Source organism: Aotus nancymaae, unplaced genomic scaffold (assembly GCF_030222135.1).
Source record: "Aotus nancymaae isolate 86718 unplaced genomic scaffold, 86718_ANA_hifiasm-v0.15.2.pri h1tg000079l, whole genome shotgun sequence".
Taxonomy (NCBI): Eukaryota; Metazoa; Chordata; class Mammalia; order Primates; family Aotidae; genus Aotus; species Aotus nancymaae.
Genome location: NW_026988494.1, coordinates 21,900,745 through 21,922,795, shown reverse-complemented (window position 1 = coordinate 21,922,795; position 22,051 = coordinate 21,900,745). Strand labels below are relative to the sequence as shown.

Below are 22,051 nucleotides of genomic sequence, written 5' to 3'. Positions count from 1 at the left end.
TTTGGCTGTGTCCCCACCCAAATCTCATCTTGAACTGTAGCTCCCACAATTCCCATATGTTGTGGGAGGGACCCAGTGGGAGGCAATTGATTCATGGGGGCTGTTTCCCCCATACTGTTCTCATGGTAGGGAATAAGTCTCACAAGATCTGATGGTTTTATAAGGGGAAAACCCCTTTCACTTGGTTCTCTCATTCTCTCTTATCTGGCACCATGTAAGACGTGCCTTTCGCCTTCCACCATGATTATGAGGCCTCCCCAGCCACGTGGACCTGTGAGTCCATTAAACCTCTTTTTCTGTATAAATTACCCAGTCTCGGGTATGTCTTTATCAGAAGCATGAAAACAGACTAACGTAGTATTCATAGTATTCATATTCCCCTTTGCAGAGAAGAAACCTGAGCTTATGGAGGTCAGGTAATGTGCCCAGGTCTGCAGCCAGATTCAAATCCAAGTGTCAGGGTGGTTTGTACACATCTTCCTTCTCTGCCACACTGATGTACCTTAGAGAAATGAAGACACCTGCTCCCTTACAGTGGGGGTGGAAGGCAAGAGAATTTGGAAAGATGGTGACAGGAAGATAGGTTTGATCGAGGTCCTGGTTTCCCTATGACTTGGAAGCAAGATGGCAGACTGAGACTGACAACAATGGAGGTGGGGGGCTGAGGAGCAACAGGACCCCTGTGAAGGATGCAAGCAGCTGCCCAGAGCTGAGGTCGGGGAGCATGCGCCTTGGATGCAGTATGAATGTCCCCTGAAGGGCCTGGCTGCCCAAGGGACAGATGGGCTGTCCAGGACCCAGATGGAGCAAGCCAGGGTTGGAAGAACCGAAGGCAGAGGAACTGAGGGCCCCAGCAGCTGCAGCAGTCAATCTTGGGGTCCAGGATCTAAGACATCTGAATTTAAGATCTCAGAGGTGGAAGGTTCTGCTTTAGGTCAAGGCACCATGAAGGCAAAGGCCATTGACTCAGGGGTGTAAGGAATAGAAAGATTTGGAATTTAGTCAGGTGGGGACGAAGAGGGACTGTCCTCAGGGTGAGGACAGGATCTGTAGAGGTGAAGTCTGAGCATCAGATGCCAAAGTTCTCAGAGAATGAGGGAAAGTGACTCATTCAAATCAATCATGCTGCTGATGATGATGAAAATGAAGATGAAAAGCAGACATCAGAGAGTATCCATTATTCTGTGCATGTACCAGGCAGGTGAAGTGCATCAAGGACTCAACCCTCACAACTACCCTGGGAGATCAGTACCATCTTTTCTCCTTTTCACAGAGAGAGAAACGGCAAAGAGAGGTTAAGAAACTTGCCCAAGGTCACATTTAACTGGGAAATGGCACCCCGTCCCAGGGGTTTGGGCTCAATGCCCCATGCTCCTAACCCTTAACAAGAGAAGTTGGATTTCTACCAGGAGGGGGAAGTGGAAGGAACATTTGGTAAAGCGGGGAAGATGTAAGGGAGCTTGTTAACAAGGAACTTCCACAGGGCCCACTGGAAAAACGATGGAAGAGGGAAAGAAGCAGTGGCTCTTCCATCTCCCTCATTTTTCCAGTGGGCCCTGTGGAAAGAGAAAGCAGGAAGAAAATCACTATCCCCGTTTTACAGGTAAGGACACAAAAACTCAAAGAAGCAAAGTGCCTGCCCAACCAGTAAATCAAAGACTGGAATCTGAATTGCCCCAAGATAGTTCTTCAAGGGTGCGAAATCCATCTTAGTAGGCACTTGAGGGAAGGTTGAGGGAGCTTGAGGGAAGGTTTCCAGTTCAACAAAAAGAAAGCGGGCAGGGTGGTTCATGCCTATAAGTCCAGCACTTTGGGAGGCCAAGGTGGAAGGATCACTTGAGCCCAGGAGTTCAAGACCAGTATGGGCAACAAAGTGAGACCCGTATCCCCTACAAAAAATACAAAAAAGTAGCCAGGCCTGGTGGCATGCATCTGTAGTCCCAGCTACTCAGGAGGCTGAACTGGAAGGATTACTTAAGCCCTGGGAGGTCAAGGCTACAGGGAGCTGTGATCACACCACTATACTCCAACCTGGGAAACAGACCAAGACCCTGTCTCAAAGAGAAAAAAGGCCACGCCTATAATCCCAGCACTTTAGGAGGCTGAGGCAGGTGGATCGCCTGAGCTCAGGAGTCTGAAACCACCTGGGCAACATGGTAAAACCCTGTCTCTACCAAAATAAAAAAATTAGCCTGGGCATAGTGGTGTACACCTGTAATCCCAGCTACTCAGAAGGCTGAGACAGGAGAATCATTTGAGGCTGGGAGGCAGGGATTACAGTGAGCTGAGATTGCACCACTGCACTCCAGCTTGGGCAACAGAGTAAGACTCCATCTCAAAAAAAAAAAAGAGAGAGAGAGAGAAAGAAAAAAAGAAAAAGAGATTGGACATACCCCTCCTACGACAAAAGTCAGATGCAAACATTCAAGGTGAGCATGGGAGCAGCAAAGCCATGCCTTCTGATGTGGTCCAGCCAACACCATGATCACAGGAGTACGTCTGTGGCCAGCATGGATGGAGCATGCCAGCTGGTATTTCAGATTAAAAACAAAAACACCAGAAAAGGTTCAGTACTAGTAGAGACAGGAAAAGAGCCAGAAAGCTCTGGGGTTCAAGAAAGATGCTGAGGGCTTCCACACCAGCAGCTGAGGTCATCCGATGAGTCAGAGAAAGGTAACCCCCTGAAGTCAAAGGGGGTCAGGAGCCCAAGACTGAAAAAAAGGGGAAAGTAAGACTGATTCCCCAAGATTGGACACTGCTCCAAGGTGGGACAAAAGTCATCTTTAATGAGAGGGCCACGTGCAGCTGAAATGTGTCCAAATGGAAGCCAGGAAAAGGTCTGGGAAGCACATTCCTCCCTTCCAGGTGACAGACACATCCCCCACCCCAGGTGCACACCCCTGTATGCTTTAAGCAAAGCAGCTGATTAAATCCTCCCATTCAACCCCAAATACCTCTCCCCACTAACAAACTGAGGCCACTCTTTGCTGTTCACAGAACCCCTGGGCACCTGCCTCCAAACCACGTCCGAGCCTGGCCCTCACCAATTTAGGGCAGAGGAAAGTGGATGAGGTTCCCACTCTCCTCGGGGCAGGCCTGAGCGGTGCAGGCCATGGCCGTGGATATCAGCATGCAGGCTGGGGGTTCATGAAACAAGGAACAGGACTGCGGTTCATGAATACCCCTTGCTCCAAATTCACCTTCTAAGAAAATCTCCTCTCATCGAAGGACAGAAAAGAAGGGAGCAGGGGGATGTGAAGGAGAGGAGACAAGAAGGGAGAGAGAAAAATCATTATAATTTTGTCCCAGGAACTGGAGCAATTTGGGATTTCAGGACATTTTGAAGCTGAATGGCATGGACCTCACTGCCATTGTTTGGAAAGCAATGAAGTGGGTGGGAGGGGCTTCTGGCAGCTGCCTGCACTGCCCCCTGGAACCCTTCTTCCCAGTCCACCTGCAGCCAGGAGAGAACTCAGAAGAGGAGAAAAGTCAGAAGTTGAGGAATGCTATGCTGAGCGGGGCAGGCTGGCCATGTACTCCATAAGCTCAGCCAGGAGGCTCCTAGAGTGAACACTCAGTGGTGCACCAACCTGGGAAGGAGGGCTCATCGCAGGAGAGTTACGGGCAGGGTTTTCCCCAACAGGCAAAGCAAAAGAAGCTTCTGTGCAAGGGTCAGCGGAAGACCCCCGGTTTCAAATCTTTCCTGTTTCCTTCTGCCTCTGCTTTCCCCAGGCGGGACTCGGCATGGTCTCCAAGTGGTGTGCCTAATCTGGTTGGAATTTCCTCCTCCACCCACCTGGCATGCTCCCTAAGTCTTGAGCTCTCCTAACCAGACCAGGGGTCCTTGTATCCACCCCGAGTGCCCCTTGCCACTCTGGAACATCAGAAAGAGGCTCATGGAAAACCTGCCACCAAGCCCCGCCTGGAGAGGAGTAAGTCATTGCCACCATTTGTCGAGAGCCCTGCAAAGACCCTATACTCCCTCCCTGGGTAGCGCCTTGCTGCTCACTATCACCGCGGGGGCAGCCAAAGGTCCCAGTAGCCTGGCCCTTTATGGATGAATGAACACTCACATCCCACCACGGGAGGACCAAGTGAAAGAGGAAGACACAGGAAGCAGCAGGAAAACTGCCAAAGGTCTTCCAAATACCCATTTCATAATCTCCGTGTTGCCTGCCAAGGCTCCAGAGACATAAGAGAGCCTCAGGTTCAGTAGTTTTCATATATTTTTGACATGAACTCCCAGCTAGAAGTGCATTTAAACTTCTGTAAAATGCACTCAGGGACATAAACACAACCCAAACAGAATTTCAACATTTCTCCTACTACACACTCGTATTTTATACTCTCACTAATAACTTCTTTTTTTTTTTTTTTTTAATTCAGAGGCCACTAATGGGTCATGGCCCACTGTGTGAAAAACATCACTCGTTAAAATGACACCGGGGAGGTGAGGTGTGACCTCATGAACAAGCAAATTTAATATTATAATGGGAAGCATCCACCAGGCCGACTTGGCACTTAGAACTGCGAAATAAGTAGTATGAGGCTCAGGGTTGAAAGTGACCAGCACAGAGTTCCACAGCCCACACTACCTAGGACAGAAAAAAGCCAGCTGATTCAACATTCTTATTTGCCGTTACAAAATCAAAGTTAAAAATGGGTGCCTTTCAATTTGGAGAATGCTTTCTCTCTTTCAAGGTCCAATTTCCATGGATTTGTTTTCATCTGTAATCTTTTGATATTTCAAGTAACATAAAAGAGGATGACTGGCATTGTGTGTTCCAAGAAATGCGGCGTGGGTTAAAAATGTGGAGAAGCACAGACCAGGTCCACTGTCCCCACTTTATAGTGACAAAACTAAGACACAGAACAGTGCCCGAGGCGTGAAGCAAGTGAGCAGCAGGGCCTGAAGCCCAACCCAGGTCTCCTGACTCAGTCACTCCAGGTCTCCTCCATTATCCAAAATACTTAAGAGAAACACAGGTGTGGTCTCCCCAAGCCTTTTCATGACTGAGGATGCATCCCTCTCTCCGCATGATGCGCAGGCAACTGTGCTGATCTTGGCAGACCCTGGCATTCATCAGCAGCCTCAAAACCAACCTGCACACTTCAGCATGGAAGAGCCCCTAAGGGTCAGGTTTTGGCGTCAGTTAGAATCCCAGAACTTAGAAGACCTCACTGATTAGCTAACCCATGCCTTGTTTTACAGACTTGTCTAGGAAAACTAGACTGGCTCCTTCTACCACTCACACCACGTTAACCTGTCCACAGGTGAAAACTGCTGGGGAAACTAAGTACACAAGTGACATCTGAATCAAAACATACCAACATCTACGGGGCAAGGAGAAACCAAATACAGATTACACAATTTCAATATGTGAGAAATGCCTCTTGAGAGGGGCAAAGGGTGCTCAGAAGGCACAACTAATTATTTCTCATCCTAAAAATAAGGTAAAAAGAGACTCTGAACTGAATTCGCTGTGGGGTTCCCAAACAGAACGTTCATCTCAAGACACCAGTAGGACTAAGGCCTGCTCAAATAACACCTCCTTGCTCCTAACCTTCCGCAGACTCTGCCCAGAGCACTTGAGACAACAGCTTCAATCATGGAGAATTTTATTACATTTGAGGGATTCTTTCCTATACAAATGCCACCTGGTATCAGTCTAGTGTCTTTCCTGGAGATGAGAGTCATTTCTCTAATTCCCCACTGGGACACTGGAGGGACAGATGGGTCATGGCCCAGGCCCAGGAGCACCTTGGAAGCCCATGTCTTTCCCCACTGGACTTGTGCCCATCCAGACACTGACTGCCAGCTCCAAGCAAGCTGCCCAGAGTGGAGAAAATCCTCTGAGTTGGACTTTCCGGCCATCATACCTGCTCATGCAGGCTCTGAATCAGCAACAAGATACAGCTGCTGTGGGTGCCTCTGTGGGACCTGCCTTGCAAAATAACTGCCACCTAGTGAGGCCTCCGAATCCCCCAAACCACACTGCAGCTGCAGCCAGAGGATTGGAGGTGGCGCAGGAGCCTGGGCAAGGTCATCGGTTCGCTTCTCTGTGCCTCAGTTTCTTCACTGTTAACCTCCAGGGCTGTTGCACGAATTAGATGAGTTATGCCTATAAAAGTGCAATGTGTAACCTCCAATACTGGCACTACTTCTTGCACCACTCTATCCCCGGGCCCTGGGGTGTTCTGGGCAGCTCTCAGTCTACCAGGCAAAACCCACCTGCTAAGCTGCCTCCTTAAAGAAATGCAGTTAAAACTACCTGAGCAAGTGAGGGATAGGGTTTAAAGGAAACTGAGTGCCTATCACACAATCCATAGCAAGGGCTCTAAGGCACAAGCCCACCCACCTACCTGCAAGCAAAAGGAGAGGCAAACGTCATTGCCTCCCGGGCGCCTCAGTGGCCCAAAGTCGGGGAAAGAAGTGCAGGAACCCTTAGAAAGGGGATCCCACGGGCCGTTACCGAACCGGTATCCCCAAAAGAGCTGCCACGAGTCGAGAGAAGTCCTGCTGGCCCCAAGTCCCCGAAATAACCAGGGGAGTAGCAGCCACACACCAAGTCCTCAGGGCGCGCGGCCCTGCCAGGGCCACACGTTTCCCAGCGCGAGCGTGGTGAGGGCTTCCCCTCGGGGAGCTCCCTAGGAAACCGCGCACGTGTGAGCGGCCCCGGGCAGCCCGTGGTTAGACTGTGCAAAGCCGAATCGATCGCGTCCCCCGGGGGCCCCATCGCCGCCGAAGCCAGCGGTGCTCGCCACTCCGCCTCCCCGGCCGCAGCGCAGCCAGCTGCCGGGGCTGGGCACGCGGCGGGAGCAGCGGGCGGTGCTGGGCGCGGGCCGGGCACCCACGCGGGATTGGCGGAAGGCGCGGCGCTCTGGCTGCGCGAAGCGGCTCCCGAGGCGACCCCGGCCCGCCGCGGTCCTTGGGAGAGCGCAGTTTCGGGGCGCTGGCTCCAGGCTGCCGGCGCGCGGGATGCAAACGCGCGCGCACTCGTCCTCCTCTGGCTGCGTCCCCGAAGTCCCCCCGCGCCTCACCTTCACCGAGTCCACCGGGTACATGACCGAGTGCTCCAGGATCCCGGCCATCGCTCCTGCTGTCATGTGGGTGGACACGGAGGCGCTGGTCGGCAGGTTCTCATAGTCCTCCGACCCGGTGGCGTCCTTGCCGCCGCCGCCGCCGCCATCTCGGCTGTCCCCATCCATCCTCCGCGCCACCGCCTGGCTGCCCACGCTCCCGCTGCGCAGCTCCATCCGCCAGCTCCGCGGGGCGCAGGAGGCTGCAGGAGGTGGGCAGGGAGGGGGATGGGGCGCAAAACTTCACTTCTTAAAGTGGGAGCCACCTCCCCGGGACCGCGGCGCCTGACGCCATGGCGGGCTGGGGTGGAGCACAGCGGCCCGAGACACCAATCACCAGGATCCAAGAGGCCGGCGGCCGCCGCGCCATTGGTGTGCGGGACAGTGGGGACCCGCCTCCCTATGTGACGTCACCGTCCCGTGCAAATTTCCAAGTCACCGGACGGGGGCGAGAGGATTCGTGGGGTGTCCCGGGAAGTTGTACTATCTTGAGGATGGGGCTGGTCTGCGAGGGGCAGGGGAGGTCACTGGGGAGGGGCTGCAGTGGGGTAAGCCCAGAGCTGGAGGCATGGATGACAGTGGCTCGGGGAAAATCCACCCCCGGGGCGGGTGAGTTTGCAAACAGAATTGCTCAGCGAGCTTCGGCGTTCCTAAGGCCTGAAGTTAAAACTCAGGGTCTCGTTCTAGACTCTTTGTGGGAGAGAACCCCATTCATTCGAAATTGTTTCTCTCAACTAAAATACATAATGCAAAGCTAAATTCGTTCCTCTTGTTCTTACCGAGAGGACGAACTCACCCTGCCCTGGACCCAGCAAGGCTGTCAGGCGTGACCAGGAGGGAGCCCCTCTAGGCACCTCCAGGAAATTTTCTTTGGGTTGGATATGCCCGGAAGGTCTGTAGAGGCCTGGTCTCACAGTAGGAGTGTGGAACTGACTGAGAGTAAAATCTTACAGCCTTGCCCCTGCCTGTCTTAAGACTGTGGCCACCTACTTCTTAAAAGTCATCCTAAGCTGGCCTCTTCCATAACCCAGGCTGCTTTAATATTGTTTTGCTCCAGTCTGGGGGAAGATGGAGAAATCAGAAAGTAGGAGAGGGAAATGTCTGCCTCTGGAAGTGTTCATCTAAACTGCATGTTCCAGAGCTTAAGATGACTTGGGCTGATCAACTTCTAGGCACCCGGGCCTCCCTGCCTTATCTAGACAAGGCTTCGGGTCAGGAAGGCTGGGACCTGAGATACGAAAGGGTGGGGAAACCCTGAAGATGCTGAGCCTGCTCTCTGCCCTCACCCTGATCAGCATCCCAGGCAGCTCTTAGGGATTTGAGATACAGTAATGAGAGCATCGGTAGAGGTCAATAGAGGCATCAGGGCCAAGGGCACTGTTTCCCCGATTTTGGTAGCTGCAGATAGTAGCTGGCAAGATGAGTGCTAAGGATGTGATAACTGAAAACAGGCTCTGTGTTTTCACTTGGCCATCTCTGTGATGGCTAGAAGAAAAACTACTTTTGTCAAGTCATTTTTAAGAAATATTGATCAGAAGTTGTTAATCCTTATTTTTAAGTGGATGTCCTTTACGCAGTCTATAAGAACCCATTGCCCCACTTCTGGGAACATGACAAAAACCGAAATACACATGAAGCTCTTCTTCAAAGCATCCCTTATAGCAGTAAATTATTGGAAACAACCTAAATATTCAACCAGAAGGGAATGGCTAAGGAAATTATGATGCCTGCATAATATTAGTGAAATATTATGCAGCCTTTAAAAGTGGAATTTACACTACACAACATGGATGATGATTATAATGTAAGGTTAGGTGAGAAAACAAAACAAAATTCTATAACCTTTATATTCACAAAGATGTAAATGTGCACAGGGAAAGAGTGTGTGGTTACTGCGCTAGTGGTGGAGGATTATAGGCAACTGCTTTGACTTTATTTTTCAGACTTTAAATAATACTTATGTTATTTCTATAATTTAAAAATAAAAAATCATTGTTTTTAGGATATAGATACCATGTATACACATCCATACACACATCTGTATATAGAAGTATATATGTATAGAATATAGGTATGGGCATTTATGTAGGATATATAGATAGGATATAGAATATATAGATATGTACATATATAATATGTTAAGTATATACATAAAACATATAGATATGTGTATATATAATGTATTTTTTACTTAGCCTCTCAGCATTCATATCCATGTGTATATATAAAATATACATACATTTTATATATATACACATATCTATATATTTTGTACATATTTAATATATATACCTGCATATATGATATATACACCTATGTATACATGTATACATTTATGTACATATATATACACCTATATTATATATGTTATATATGTATATTATATATGCACCTATATTATATATAATACATATGCATAAGATATATATTTTATATATATATGCACGCACCTCTTAATGGATGAGAAACCTTCTGAACTTTGCAATGGAAATACCAGTGGAAAGAAGTTGCCTTTTGATGGTTAAGAGAATTCTTGGCAAATGGGAATATGCCCATAATCTTCACAGATGTGATTTTTAAAAAAATTTCATTAAATAAATGTTACAACCAGTTGAAACTCTTTGGACTATTTGTTATTTAAGAAGCATTCGATATTTTTTTCTCCCCACGTATGGTAGATGTGGTGGTTTGGCACTTAGCATCTTACATTCCTCCTTGGACTGCGGTGGCCAGAACATGTAAAGCCAAATTTCCCAGACTTCCTTGCAGCCAAGGGTCTAGTCATGAATTATATTCTGCCAATAGATGAATTAGAAAGATCTGGAAAGTGAGCGTGAGATGAAGCTCCCTTCCTGCTCTTTGATGTTTTCTGCTGCCCAGCAAGGTCAGAGACACTTGAGGCAGGAACAGTTGGGGTGGGCAGTGGGTTCTCTACTGCAACAGCTTGGCAGTGTTGGTCACCAGATTCATGGATGCTGAGAGGTATTTATGGAAGTAGGGGTTGCAGCAGTGATAGTGGCAGCCTCCTGATCCCTGCATCGTGGCTTTGTAGGTGGCCTTCTGCTTCCTTGCCTTTCAGGCCACGGCAGAGGTAGCCATTCCCTTGGGAAGCCAGTTTGGCAGTGTGGGTCTGTGCCCCACCCCTCCCCGGGTGCTGCTCCCCTGTGTATAGCAGCGAAAGGGCACAGTGATTAAGGAGCCATCCCGGATGTCAGAAGGCAGCAGCCAGTCCAGCTCCTAGACCTCTAGGGAAGGCCTGCTGGGAGAGGGTGGCATCCCAGACAGCATAACCCAGCGCTTGGGCCACACTGCTATCAGGAAGGGAACAGCTCTTGTCTTTGAAAGGAAAGAACATGGCGACCCAGGAGCAGAGGAGTGGCAGCTCATTTGGGCCTCTCCCTAGGGGCAGGCCAGGAGGCTCAGAATGACTTGTTGCTTCTATCAGAGTCTTTCGTAAAGTTCCTGAACGTTGTAGTTCTGAAGATGTCATCATGCAGCCCTGGCCTAACTGGAAGCCAAGCTCCATTTAGAAAGAGGAAGCTGTAGAATGTGCAGGGCAAGAAACACCTGACTTGGCGGCACGGAACTGTGCAAGCCCTGCTTCCAGCGTGTACTAGCTGTGAGACTCTGGCCTGTTTCTGGTGAGCTTCCTCCTCTGTAGACTTCGGTCATTCATACCACATAGTGAACAAAATATAGAGAAAATAGACTCTATATTTGGAAGAGTATATATTTGAATTATATATATTTGACCATGAGCTCTCATGAAGGGTTGGGAGAAGAGGTGACAGAAAATGAGGGGTGCAGAGGAAAGAGGTTCAGGCCTTCTCCCCAAGCCTGCTTTTTTCACAAGAATTGCTCTAGCTCTGACATCAAACTGCTCCATGAAACACACAGGTACATTACTACCCTACTTATAATTTAGCCAATGCTGGGTCTCTCCCTGGGTCCCAGCACTCCTCTGCTTTGTGTCACAGAGAAGATCCCTGGCCATGAAGCTAGCATTATGTCAACTAGGGCACCTGGTGGTGTGGTGTGCTTTCAGTCTTTGTTGGTCTTTTGTGTTTTGTGGGTTTTCTTGGCTTGTGTGTATTGTTTGTTTGCTTTTGAGACAGAGTCTCGCTCTGTGACTCCAGCTGGAGTGCAGTGGTGCGATCGCTGCTCACTGCAGCCTTGAACTCCTGGGCTCAAGTGATCCTGCTACCTCAGCCTCCAGAACAGCTGGGACTACAGGCACTTGTCACCATGCCCAGCTAATTTTTTTAATTTTGTTGTAGACACGAGGTCTCACTATATACTGCCCAGGCTCATCTCAAACTTCTGGACTCAACCAATCCTCCTGCCTCAGCTTCCCAAAGTCCTTGGATTACAGGTGTGAGCCACTGCACCTGGCCTGTTTTTTTTTATAATGGACTCTCATCCACATCCCGGGTAATTTTAAGTGGAGTGCATATGTTGGGAAGGCCTCAAAGGACTCTGGGCACACAGTCCCTCTGTCCCTCATACAGGTCTTGCCCTATAGTCCCAGATTCCCTTGCTTTTCCTGGGACACTGCTGTGTTTCTAAATCTATCTGTGATTCACACAGAAATGAGTCTGCCCATGAGATGGATGAATAAATGGAGGCAAAAGCTAGCCTCCTTCTCAAACTCCAAGTCAAAGGAAGAAGACATGGGAAAGAGCCATCAGATAGAAGAACACAGGGCTGCCTCACTTTACCAGGAATCCTTGTATGAGTGGTGACTGGCAAGGGTCAGAGCTGGGGTGTAATCAGTGGGCTGAGAGAGAAGTGTTGATCTGCCTTCCAAGAGCCTGCCTGTGCCCTGGTGCCCTCAGACTCTACTGCTTGACATCATCATGCCACATGACATGGCTGGGCCACCACAAAAGCTGACATCTGCACTGTTCCCTCTCCTCGCCTAGTTCCACAAATACACTTGATGCCCCACACCTAATAGCACCTCTCTTCCCTGCTCCTTACCTAAGCTAGTGCCCCACGTCTCTCCTCCGTCCGGAAGTTCTCAGGAGGTGAATCTCCCTGGCTCCTCTGTTATTAATGCACTCGGTCCTTAACCCTTTGAGTGGCAGTTTCTTTTCTTTCTTTTTTTTTTTTTGAGGCAGAATCTCACTCTGTCACCAGGCTGGAGTGCAGTGGCGCAATCTCACTTAACTGCAACTTCTGCCTCCCAGGTTCAGGTGATTCTCCTGCCTCAGCCTCCTGAGCATCTGAAATTACAGGCGCCCACCAGCTTTGCATGGCAGTTTTTAACCCTTGCAGTTTTCTTTTTTTTTTTTGAGACAGAGTCTCATTCCGTCACCAGGAGCCAGGCTGGAGTGCAGTAGCGCGACCTCGGCTCACTGCAACCTCCGCCTCCTGGGTTCAAGCAATTCTCCTGCCTCAGCCTCTCAAGTAGCTGGAACTACAGGCACGCGCCACCATGCCCAGCTAATTTTTTTGTATTTTTAGTAGAGATGGGGTTTCACCATGCTGGCCAGGATGGTCTCGATCTCTTGACCTCGTGATCCGCCCGCCTTGGCCTCCCAAAGTGCTGGGATTACAAGCGTGAGCCACCGCTCCCGGCCAACCCTTGCAGTTTTCTACAGGAATTTTTGCGTGCCAGCCACATTGGCTGCTCCTCCCAGCATGAACCTCTCTGCCTCTGCCTCTGCCTCTTCTGGAATCCCTTCCTCACTTCCGCTTGCCCCCTCTGCCTTCTCCCTCTCCTCCCTCCCCACCACCGGGTCCTGGCAGCTGCTGTCCTGTCCTCCCGTTGGTCATCTCTCCCATTCCCATGCCCCAGTTACCAACCCCAGCTCCTCCTCCTTCCAGTCCCACGTGTTCATGTGCCTCCCGGCAGCTCTACCTGAATATTCCTAAAACTCAGAAAGCATACAATATTCATGTCCTGGGACGGCTCTAACAAAATGCCACAAACTGGGTGGCCTTAAACAACAGAAATGTATTGTCTTGCTTTTCTAGAGGCCAGCAGTCCAAGATGGAGGTGTCAGCAGGGCCGTGCTCTCTCTGAAGGCTGTCCTGGAGGACCCTCCCCTGCCAGTTCCCAGCTTCTGCTCACTCCGTGGCTTGTAGATGCATCACTCCGACCCCTGCCTCTGTTGCCATGTGGCACCCTCCCTGTGTGACTCTGTCTGTCCAAACTCCCTCTTCTTATAACGATACCTGTCATATTGGATTCAGGGCCAATCCTAATCCAGGATGACCTCGTCTTAACTTGATGACATCTCCAAAGACTGTATTCACAAGTAAGGCCACATTCACAGGTTCTGGGTGGACATGAATGGCGTGCGGGGAACAGACACTATTCAACTCAGTCCAGTGAGGGAGAGGCAAGGGCCCCAAGAGGCCTGCGTTCCTGTTCTAACATCCCTTTCTCTCAGTCCTTCATCTGTGAGATGACGATCTGGATTGGACTCACTGGTGTGCAGGCCCCTCCAGCTCTGCCTTTCCCATCTTTCTTCACAATCACCAACTCCTGCTCTTTTTTTTAGATGGAGTCTCACTCTGTCGCCCAGCACAGTGGCACAATCTTGGCTCACTGTAACCTCTGCCTCCCAGGTTCAAGTGATTCCCCTCCTTAGCCTCCCGAGTAGCTGGGATTACAGGCGCCCACCACCACACCCGGCTAATTTTTGTATTTTTAGTAGAGACGGGGTTTCACCATGTTGGTCAGGCTAGTCTCAAACTTCTGGCCTCAAGGGATCCATGCCCTCTCCTCGGCCTCCCAAAGTTCTGAGATTACAGGCGTGAGCCACCGCTCCTGGCCACCAACTCCTTCTAATGCCGTTCTTCCCCTTGCATTTACCTCCTTTTTACCAACCTGCAGCCAAGCATAGAGTCTTCTCTGACTCTCTCTTTTTTTTTTTTGGCTCTTAGATACTATCAGCCACATCTGGTTCCAGCCTCTGAGACAGCATCATCTATAGGTACAATGTGACTCTGTAATTTGTCATTCAAACTGGGACACTTTTTGAGAATGAAAAGGGTCACTGTTAACAATTCCACCAGGACAGAAGGTAGAAGCTGAGACTATCCTGGGAAAACCAGGACATAGGGTCACCCTAATTATAGCCAGACCTTCCTTGTCATCCCCAAAACTATGTCCCTAAACCTATGAGTCTTGTCTCTCTTTATATCTTGTTAAAATGGTGTTCAGCATTCGTTTCTCATCCCAGACACCTCACCTCCCATGAAGCCTTCTCTGACTGCTAAAAGGTAAGATGAACCCTGGAGCTCTTGCCTGCCTCTCCCACAGCTCTTAGAACCTTGCACTTTACCTTGCAGTTCTGGAAGCCATTTCTTAGCAGTCCCATTACACTCTAAGTTCCTTGAATACACACAATGAATAAACAGTACATATTATTAAATGAGTCGGAGTTTCTTTGAAAAAAAGCTTCATCTTCCTATACGACAGCATTAAAATATTGCAGATTTCTGTGATTCCCAGGTAGTGAAAGAACATGCTGTACCTCAGAGCTGCAGGTTCTCAACACAGTTAGTGGAAAAGAGAGAAAAAAAAAGTGGCATGTTCTTTTCTTCCAAAGTATATGTCATAAACATTAAATTAGGGAGCTACCTTTCTTTCCCCTTTTTTTTTTTTTTTTTGAGACAGATTTGCTCTGACACCCAGGCTGGAGTGTAGTAGTGTGATCTCTGCTCACTGCAACCTCCACCTCTCAAGTTCAAGCAATTCTCCTGCCTCAGCCTCCCAAGTAGCTGGGATTACAGGCACGTGCCACCACACGTGGCTAATTTTTGTATTTCTAGTAGAGGCGAGGTTTCACCATGTTGGCCAGACTGATCTCAAACTCCTGACCTCAGGTGATCTGCCCACCTTGGCCTCCCAAACTGCTGGATTACGGGAGTGAGCCACCACACCCTGCCAGGGGGCTACCTTTCTTAGGACAATATGGAGTTACTAAGCTGGAGATCTCAAAGAGAACTAGAGTATGATACAGTCTATAAGTCCTTCCTTACAGGTGGACAACAGAGATCCAAAGTAAAGTAACATGTCCAAGGACACAAAGTGGTTGGTGGCGGAGCTGGGATAAAACCCCGGGTGTGTCATTCAATACCCTTTCACTTATTCACCTTTGAAATAAACTCAGAGGCCGATAAAACTCCTTTATTGCTATCATTTGTCATATCTCAGATGCCTGCTCTGTAAAAATCAATAGTCATTAATTCTCCACTCTGGCCAGGTTCACCTGACACAGCACATTAGTACATGGCCACATTTGCAAGTTCTCCAGGTGAGTTTTGTACTGAGCTCTACGCACAGTAAGTAAGAGAGTTCATTGACCACGATCCTTCAGGCAGCAAAGTTGCTGTATTTCCATGCCTCAAATAGACTACTCAGCAGAAAAGAGGCCTCTCTGTAAGAAAATGGAGATGATATTGCATAAAAATAACAAGCATGTGCTTTGGAGACAGACCAGGATCGAGTAAATAAATACCCACTGCTCCCAAGAGTTGCCCTTGTAAGAAGCAGCTCATTTGCAATTGGAAGCACCAACCATTGTGGTTTTCCATTTGGGTTCCATGTGTCTTCTCTGTCCACAGCATCTAATTATGCCTGGCTAGTCTCTCCTGACTTTAGTCATATGTGTCTCTCGAGTCTGGACCTCTGTTTCAGCTGCTGGTGAGGGGCAATTGCAGAATGATTGTGAATTTGCAGGAAAAATATGTGCAAAGGTGGCCAGGTTATCACCTACCAAAGCAGGGGCGGAGTTAACACTGAGAGTCTCTCAGATAGGAGAGAGGGTTAACAAGGATCACCACTTGGTGGTCTGTCTTCACAGTCCCGTTCAGAAACATAGGGTAGCAGAGAGGAATCCTGGGAGTGACCTCAGAGAGCAGCCAGATCTTCCCCGTCCTCTCAGGCTCCCAGGCTGAACCTTTCAGCTATTATGTTGGTAGATGGAGTCCCAGGCTCCCAATGTGACTGTGCTAGAGTGGGCTGGATGGTACCTTTTTCCTACATCAAAGCTCCAGGCTACGGGGAAATTCAGCCACATACACACTGCGAATTTCTCAATTCTGCTTTGTTCATTTTCAGAGTCCCACTTGATGTAATAAATGCATCCTTCTCAGTTGAGCCAAAATGCGGCAATTCATATAATTTGCCTATGTAGCAAGATGCTACGTAGCAGTTTTCCCCAAGAAATGTGCCTACTCAGGACAGATTTTCAAGCATCAGGACATTTGGTGAACATAATCAGAAAGTGTTATTTTTAGTCCAGTTTTCAAAACTAACCAGCTCTGATGCAACCAGTTTAGAAAACGGTCTGACGATAGCTAGTCAAGTGCATGAACACAGGACCGATGACTCACAGTTCTACTGCTAATCTATACCCCAGGAACACCTACTCATGTACCGAAAGACGTTCACAAAAATGCTCATAGCAGCACCATTCACAATAGTCCCAAACTGGAAACAACCCAACTGTTCATCAGTAGCAGAATGGATAAATAAATGGCCGTATGTTCACACAATGCAATGTGACACAGCAGCAAAAAGGAATGATTCTCAACTTTGGACAGCAACAGGTTCAATGCACAAACACAATGTTAAGCAAAAGAAGCCAGACACAAAATAGTAGGCAATATGATTCTTTTAGTATACAGTTCAAAACCAGAAAAAGCCAATTGATAGTGTTAGAAACCAGCATAGTCATTACTTCTGTGGCTACAGAACATGAGAGACTTCCTGGGATTCTGGCTGTATCCTGGTGTTTTTTTATTCAGCATGTTCACAGTGTGGAAATTCACTGAACTGGACACTTATGATTACACTTTTATTTTAGACAGAGTCTCGCTCCATCACCAGGCTGGAGTACCGTGGCGCGATCTCGTCTCACTGCATCTCTACCTCCCGGGTTCAAGCAATTCTCCTGCCTCAGCTTCCCAAGTAGCTGGGATTATAGGTGGGCACCACCACACCCAGTTAATTTTTGTATTTTTAGTAGAGACAGGGTTTCACCAAGTTGGCCAGGATGGTCTCGATCTCCTGACCTCAGGACCCACCCACTTCAGCCTCCCAAAGTGTTGGGATTAATGGCGTGAGTCATCGCAACCAGCTGATTTCTACACTTTTTATAACATATGTTATAAGTCAATATATAACTATAAACGTAGAAATATTTATATATTTTGGAGAAAAATAAATATTTGTTTAATTGATTGAGGAAGAAGCAGAGAATGGAAAGGTAAACTTTGAAGTCAGAACTCTTGACTTACCACCTACTACCTAGCTGTGTGTCCTTGGAAAAATTACTTGCCATCTGAGTCTGGTTCTCAGTTATAAAATTAGCACAGGAATTCCTACATTACAGAACTAAATGAGAAATTACAGAAGGTACGTGATATATATATTAGTGATATATACATGCAAAAATGTCAATTTCCCCTTAGTGTTTGGCTAATATTTGTCAGCACTTACTGTTGCCATAGACAGTTGCCCAGGCTGGAGTGCAGTTGGGATGATCTCAGCTCACTGCAACCTTTGCCTCCCGGTTCAAGCAATTCTCCTTCCTCAGCCTCCTGAGTGACTGGGATTACAGGCACCCACCAACACGCCTGGCTACTTTTTGTATTTTTCAGTAGAGACAGGGTTTCGCCATATTGGCCAGGCTGATCTTGAACTGCTGACCTCAGGCAATCTGCCTGCCTCAGCCTCTCAAAGTGCTGGGATTACAGGCATGAGCCACCATGCCCGGCCTGCCATAGACATTTTTCATAGCATGTTTATGTTCACCAAAGAGCTGTCTCTTAATAGGCAGTTACTTCTGCTTTTTAAGTGTCCTCTGGCCAGGCACGGTGGCTCATGCCTGTAATCCCAGCACTTTGGAAGGCCAATCATCTGAGGTCAGGTGTTTGAGTCCAGCCTAGCCAACATGGAGAAACCCCGTTTTTACTAAAAGTACAAAAATTAGCTGGGCGTGCTGGCAGGTGCCTGTAATCTCAGCTACTGGGGAGGCTGAGGCAAGAAAATCGCTTGAACCCAGAGGTTGCAGTGAGCTGAGATTGCGCCACTGCATTCCAGTCTGGGTGACAAGAGCAAGACTCCATCTCAAAGAAAAAAAAAAAAAAGGTGTCCTCCTTTTTTTTTTTTTTCTCAAAAATCAAAATCTTTTTGATAAATGCAAGTATATAAAATCAGGACACAAACATGACTTGCTCAGTTCAGTGAACTTAATTTTAAGATATAGATCAATTCAAATTCTCATCAATTGTGTCACATCCATAAAAGTTATTTTAAGGGCATTAGCAGTCTCAATACTGATCCATCTGGCACAAGTAAACCATGCTTTTCTTAAAAGGCGTGTGCACTCACCCAGGCACAAGGACATTACAGTCGAGCACATTTACACGGGTAGAAATACACAGAGTGCCTTCTTGTAGCTTTGCTGTATTCCCCTCTGTCGTGTCACTGTCCTAGGAGAGCAGTGAACTCACTTAGTTTCGGTGTGTCTCCATTCCCGGAAGTTGGTGGTCAAGTCACCCTAAAAAATGGCAACTTGATAACTTTCCAGCACTTTCAGCTATCTTATCTCCTTTCCTTCTTAGGGATATTATTAAGGAGTAAGCTGGAGAACTGCAGGCCATGTAATTTTCTATGATAGTTTGGTCCATTTGTTGCTGCACCCCAAGAAGTCTGATTAATGGTGACAATATCAGCAGGAAGAGGGTGGGACACGGGACTCTGTCCTTGAGTTGGGTTCAACTCAACCTTTTTTTTTTAGTCAACTACTAGAAAATGTCCTGGGATGCAGATTTATCAACCTCTTAGAAGACAAGGCTAGGGGGTGTCACTTCTTAGAATGTTAAAATTCAAAATTATTTTTTAAATTTTTAAAAGTATAAAAGTTTACCCTTAAGCCAGGCACAGCAGCTCATGCCTGTAATCCCAGCACTTTTCGGGACACCGAGGTGGATGGATCACCTGAGGTTGGGAGTTTGAGACCAGCCTGACCAACATGGAGAAACCTCACTTCTACTAAAAGTACAAAATTAGCTGGGTGTGGTGGCGCATGCCTGTAAACCCAGCTACTTGGGAGGCTGAGGCAGGAGAATCACTTGAACCCGGAAGGCAGAGGTTGCAGTGAGCCAAGATCATGCCATTGCACTCCAGCCTGGGCAACAAGAGTGAAACTCTGTCTCAAAAGAAAAAAAAAAAACATGTTTTACCCTGAAATCCCAAACACTAGGGATTTACTGGACAAGACTCAGCACTCCTAGGCTGATAAAACTTCACATGACACTGTCCTTGCCCTCAAGCTTGGCACAAACTCCAGCTCCTAGAACAATTTTCCCTGGCTCTCTTCACCTGGATAGTTACTACTTTTCCTTCTAGTCCCCATTTTGAGGCCACCTCCTCTGGGAAGCCATCCTGACCTCACAGGTTTGCTTCTAGTTGCTCAAGCCAAAAAGCCTGCAGTCATTCTTGAATCCTGATCTTTCACACAGAAAATTATATCTATCAAGAATCATGCCGGCTCTACCTCCAAAGTGTCACTTTCCAATATATAGCATAACTGTATGTATTCTTTTTAAATGTCTAATTGGATTATTTATGGTTTTATTTACTGCTTATTTGTGTGTATTTATTGTCTGTTTCCCCCAGTAAAATGTGTCTCAGGAGAGACAGAACTTCGATCTGTTTCCTGATGCTTCCCCAAATCTACAGCAGTCCTTAAGACATGGTAGAAACCTAGTATTTATTTTTATAAACGAGTGGATAAATGTTTGGTACTCCTATATCATCCTGAATTCTCTCATCATAAGACTTTGTATCCTGTGGTGTAATTGACAGAGGTTAGTTTCTACATAAAAACCTATCTTTTAATTACACCTTTGTCCATGAATAAATTCTAGTTGTCACATAATGGTTTGGTGGTTTGACCATTTCACTAGACTGCAAACCACAAAGAGCCCAGAGTGCACTGAGTGCCAGGCACTCTTCTGTGTTTTATAGGCACTCATTCATTTAATCCTCACAACTACTCAATGAGGTGGGTACTACTGTTATCTCTACTTTATAGATAAGGAAATTGAGGCCCTGAAAAGTTAGGAAATGTATATAGTGGCACATAGCAAGGGATGGATCTTGGATTCTGACCTAGGAAATCTGGCACCACAGGTCAGGTTCTTTTTTTTTTTGAGACAGAGTTTCGCTTTTGTTGCCCAGGCTGGAGTACAATGCTACAATCTCAGCTCACGGCAGCCTTTGCCTCCCAGGTACAAACAATTCTCCTGCCACAGCCTCCCAAGTAGCTGGGATTGGGATTACAGGCATGAGCCACCAAGCCCAGCTAATTTTTTATTTTTAGTAGAGATGGAGTTTCTCCAAGTTGGTCAGGCTGGTCTTGAACTCCCAACCTCAGGTGATCCACCTGCCTTGGCCTCCCAAAGTGCTGAGATTACAGGCATGGGCTACCATGCCTGGCCCCAGAGCTCAACTTCTAAACTACTACACTGAGCTGCCTCATCTTCACAGGACACTCAATAAAAATTGTTTAATAAATAAATCCATGAAATATGGCTGCCAAAAAGAGGAGAATGCATTCTTAAGCTGCATTAATAGTCAAGATAAAAGAGGTTGTTATAAGCCATATACATAATTTTAAATTTTCTAGTAGACGCCTTAAAAATGTAAAAGGGAACCAGTGAAATTAATGTTAATAATATATTTTATTTAGCCCAACTTCTCCAGCATAACTGAGGTCAGCTCAGTTTACAATGACTCCTTTGCAGAAAGACATCAGTCAACTGAAGTGGGTCAGAAGACTTAAGCCACAAAGGCAATGAGTCTGGAATTTATGAAAAGTCAGTGAAACTTCTCAGCCTTTGAAGAGTTCGGGTGGAAATTGAGGATCTCCCTTCAAATCCAGGGATTTCTGTGGGAAGAAGGGTTCCCTGGTGTGGTGGGGCCTAAGGGCACAGCTGAGGGGTGACGGCTAAGTCCTAGAAAGGCAAATTTTAGTTCCCTCTAAGAAGGAACTAGTAGTTAGAAATTCTCAAAATTTCAAAACCCAAGGGCCCATCAACAGATGAATGGATAAGCACAATGTATTCTATACCTAAAATGAAATCTTATTCAGCCTTAAAAAGGAATGAAATTCTGACATATGTTATAACATGGATGAAAGTTGAAAACTTGATGCTAAGTGAAATAAGCCAAAGACAAATTGTGTGACTGCATTTACATGAGGTACGTAGAACAGTCATATTCATAGAGACAGAAAGTAGAGTGGGGGCCGGGCACGGTAGCTCACACCTGTAATCCCAGCAGATCATCTGGGGTGAGCAGATCATCTGGGGTCAGGAGTTTGAGACCAGCCTGACCAGCATGGAGAAACCCCATTTCTACTGAAAATACAACATTAGCCGAACATGGTGGTGCATACCTGTAATCCCAGCTACTTGGGAGGCTGAGGCAGGAGAATCACTTGAGCTCGGGAGGCAGAGGTTGCAGAGAGCCGAGATCACGCCATTCCACTTCAGCTTGGGCAACAAGAGCGAAAGTCCGTCTCAAAAAAAAAAAAAGAAAGAAAGAAAGAAAGAAAATAGAGTGGGGGGTCTCCAGGAGCTGAGAGAGTGGGAGAATGGGGAGTTAGTGTTAATGGGTGCAGTTTTAGTCTATAGATGAAAATGTTCTAAAGATGGATGGTGATGGTGGTTACACAGCAACATGAATGTACTTAATGCTGCTCAATTGTACATTTAAGAATGATTCGATTGGTAAACTTTATGTTGTCTGTATTTTGCTACAATAAAAAATTTAAAAATTAGATTTTTAACCCATTTACGCATGAGGTTATGCAATGTTTTGAATTTTTGCAGTCACACCTTGGCCATGACCTTGAGCAGTATGACATAAATAACTCCCACATGCTTAGTGTGCCAATCATGGAACACTAGGCTTTAATGGGTTAATAAAAAATAAACAAAC

The 22,051-nt window shown here is 47.2% G+C and overlaps 1 protein-coding gene across 3 annotated transcripts in view; it reads right to left on the bottom strand.

The window, feature by feature from the left end:
• The window catches only part of SLC25A37 (solute carrier family 25 member 37), a 111,694-nt gene that overhangs the window by 36,198 nt on the left and 53,445 nt on the right, over positions 1-22,051 (bottom strand). Inside the window, exon 1 of one of the 3 annotated variants that reach the window (XM_012435272.2) lies at positions 7,042-7,272. The exons of 1 other annotated variant lie outside the window; for it this stretch is intronic. In XM_012435272.2, coding sequence (XP_012290695.1) covers positions 7,042-7,257 — 216 coding nt within the window. In that variant the 5' untranslated portion in view covers positions 7,258-7,272. Of the gene's footprint in view, positions 1-6,363; positions 6,511-7,041; positions 7,273-22,051 lie in introns of those variants that run through there. One more of the 3 variants, XM_021665127.2, reaches the window with a different exon arrangement.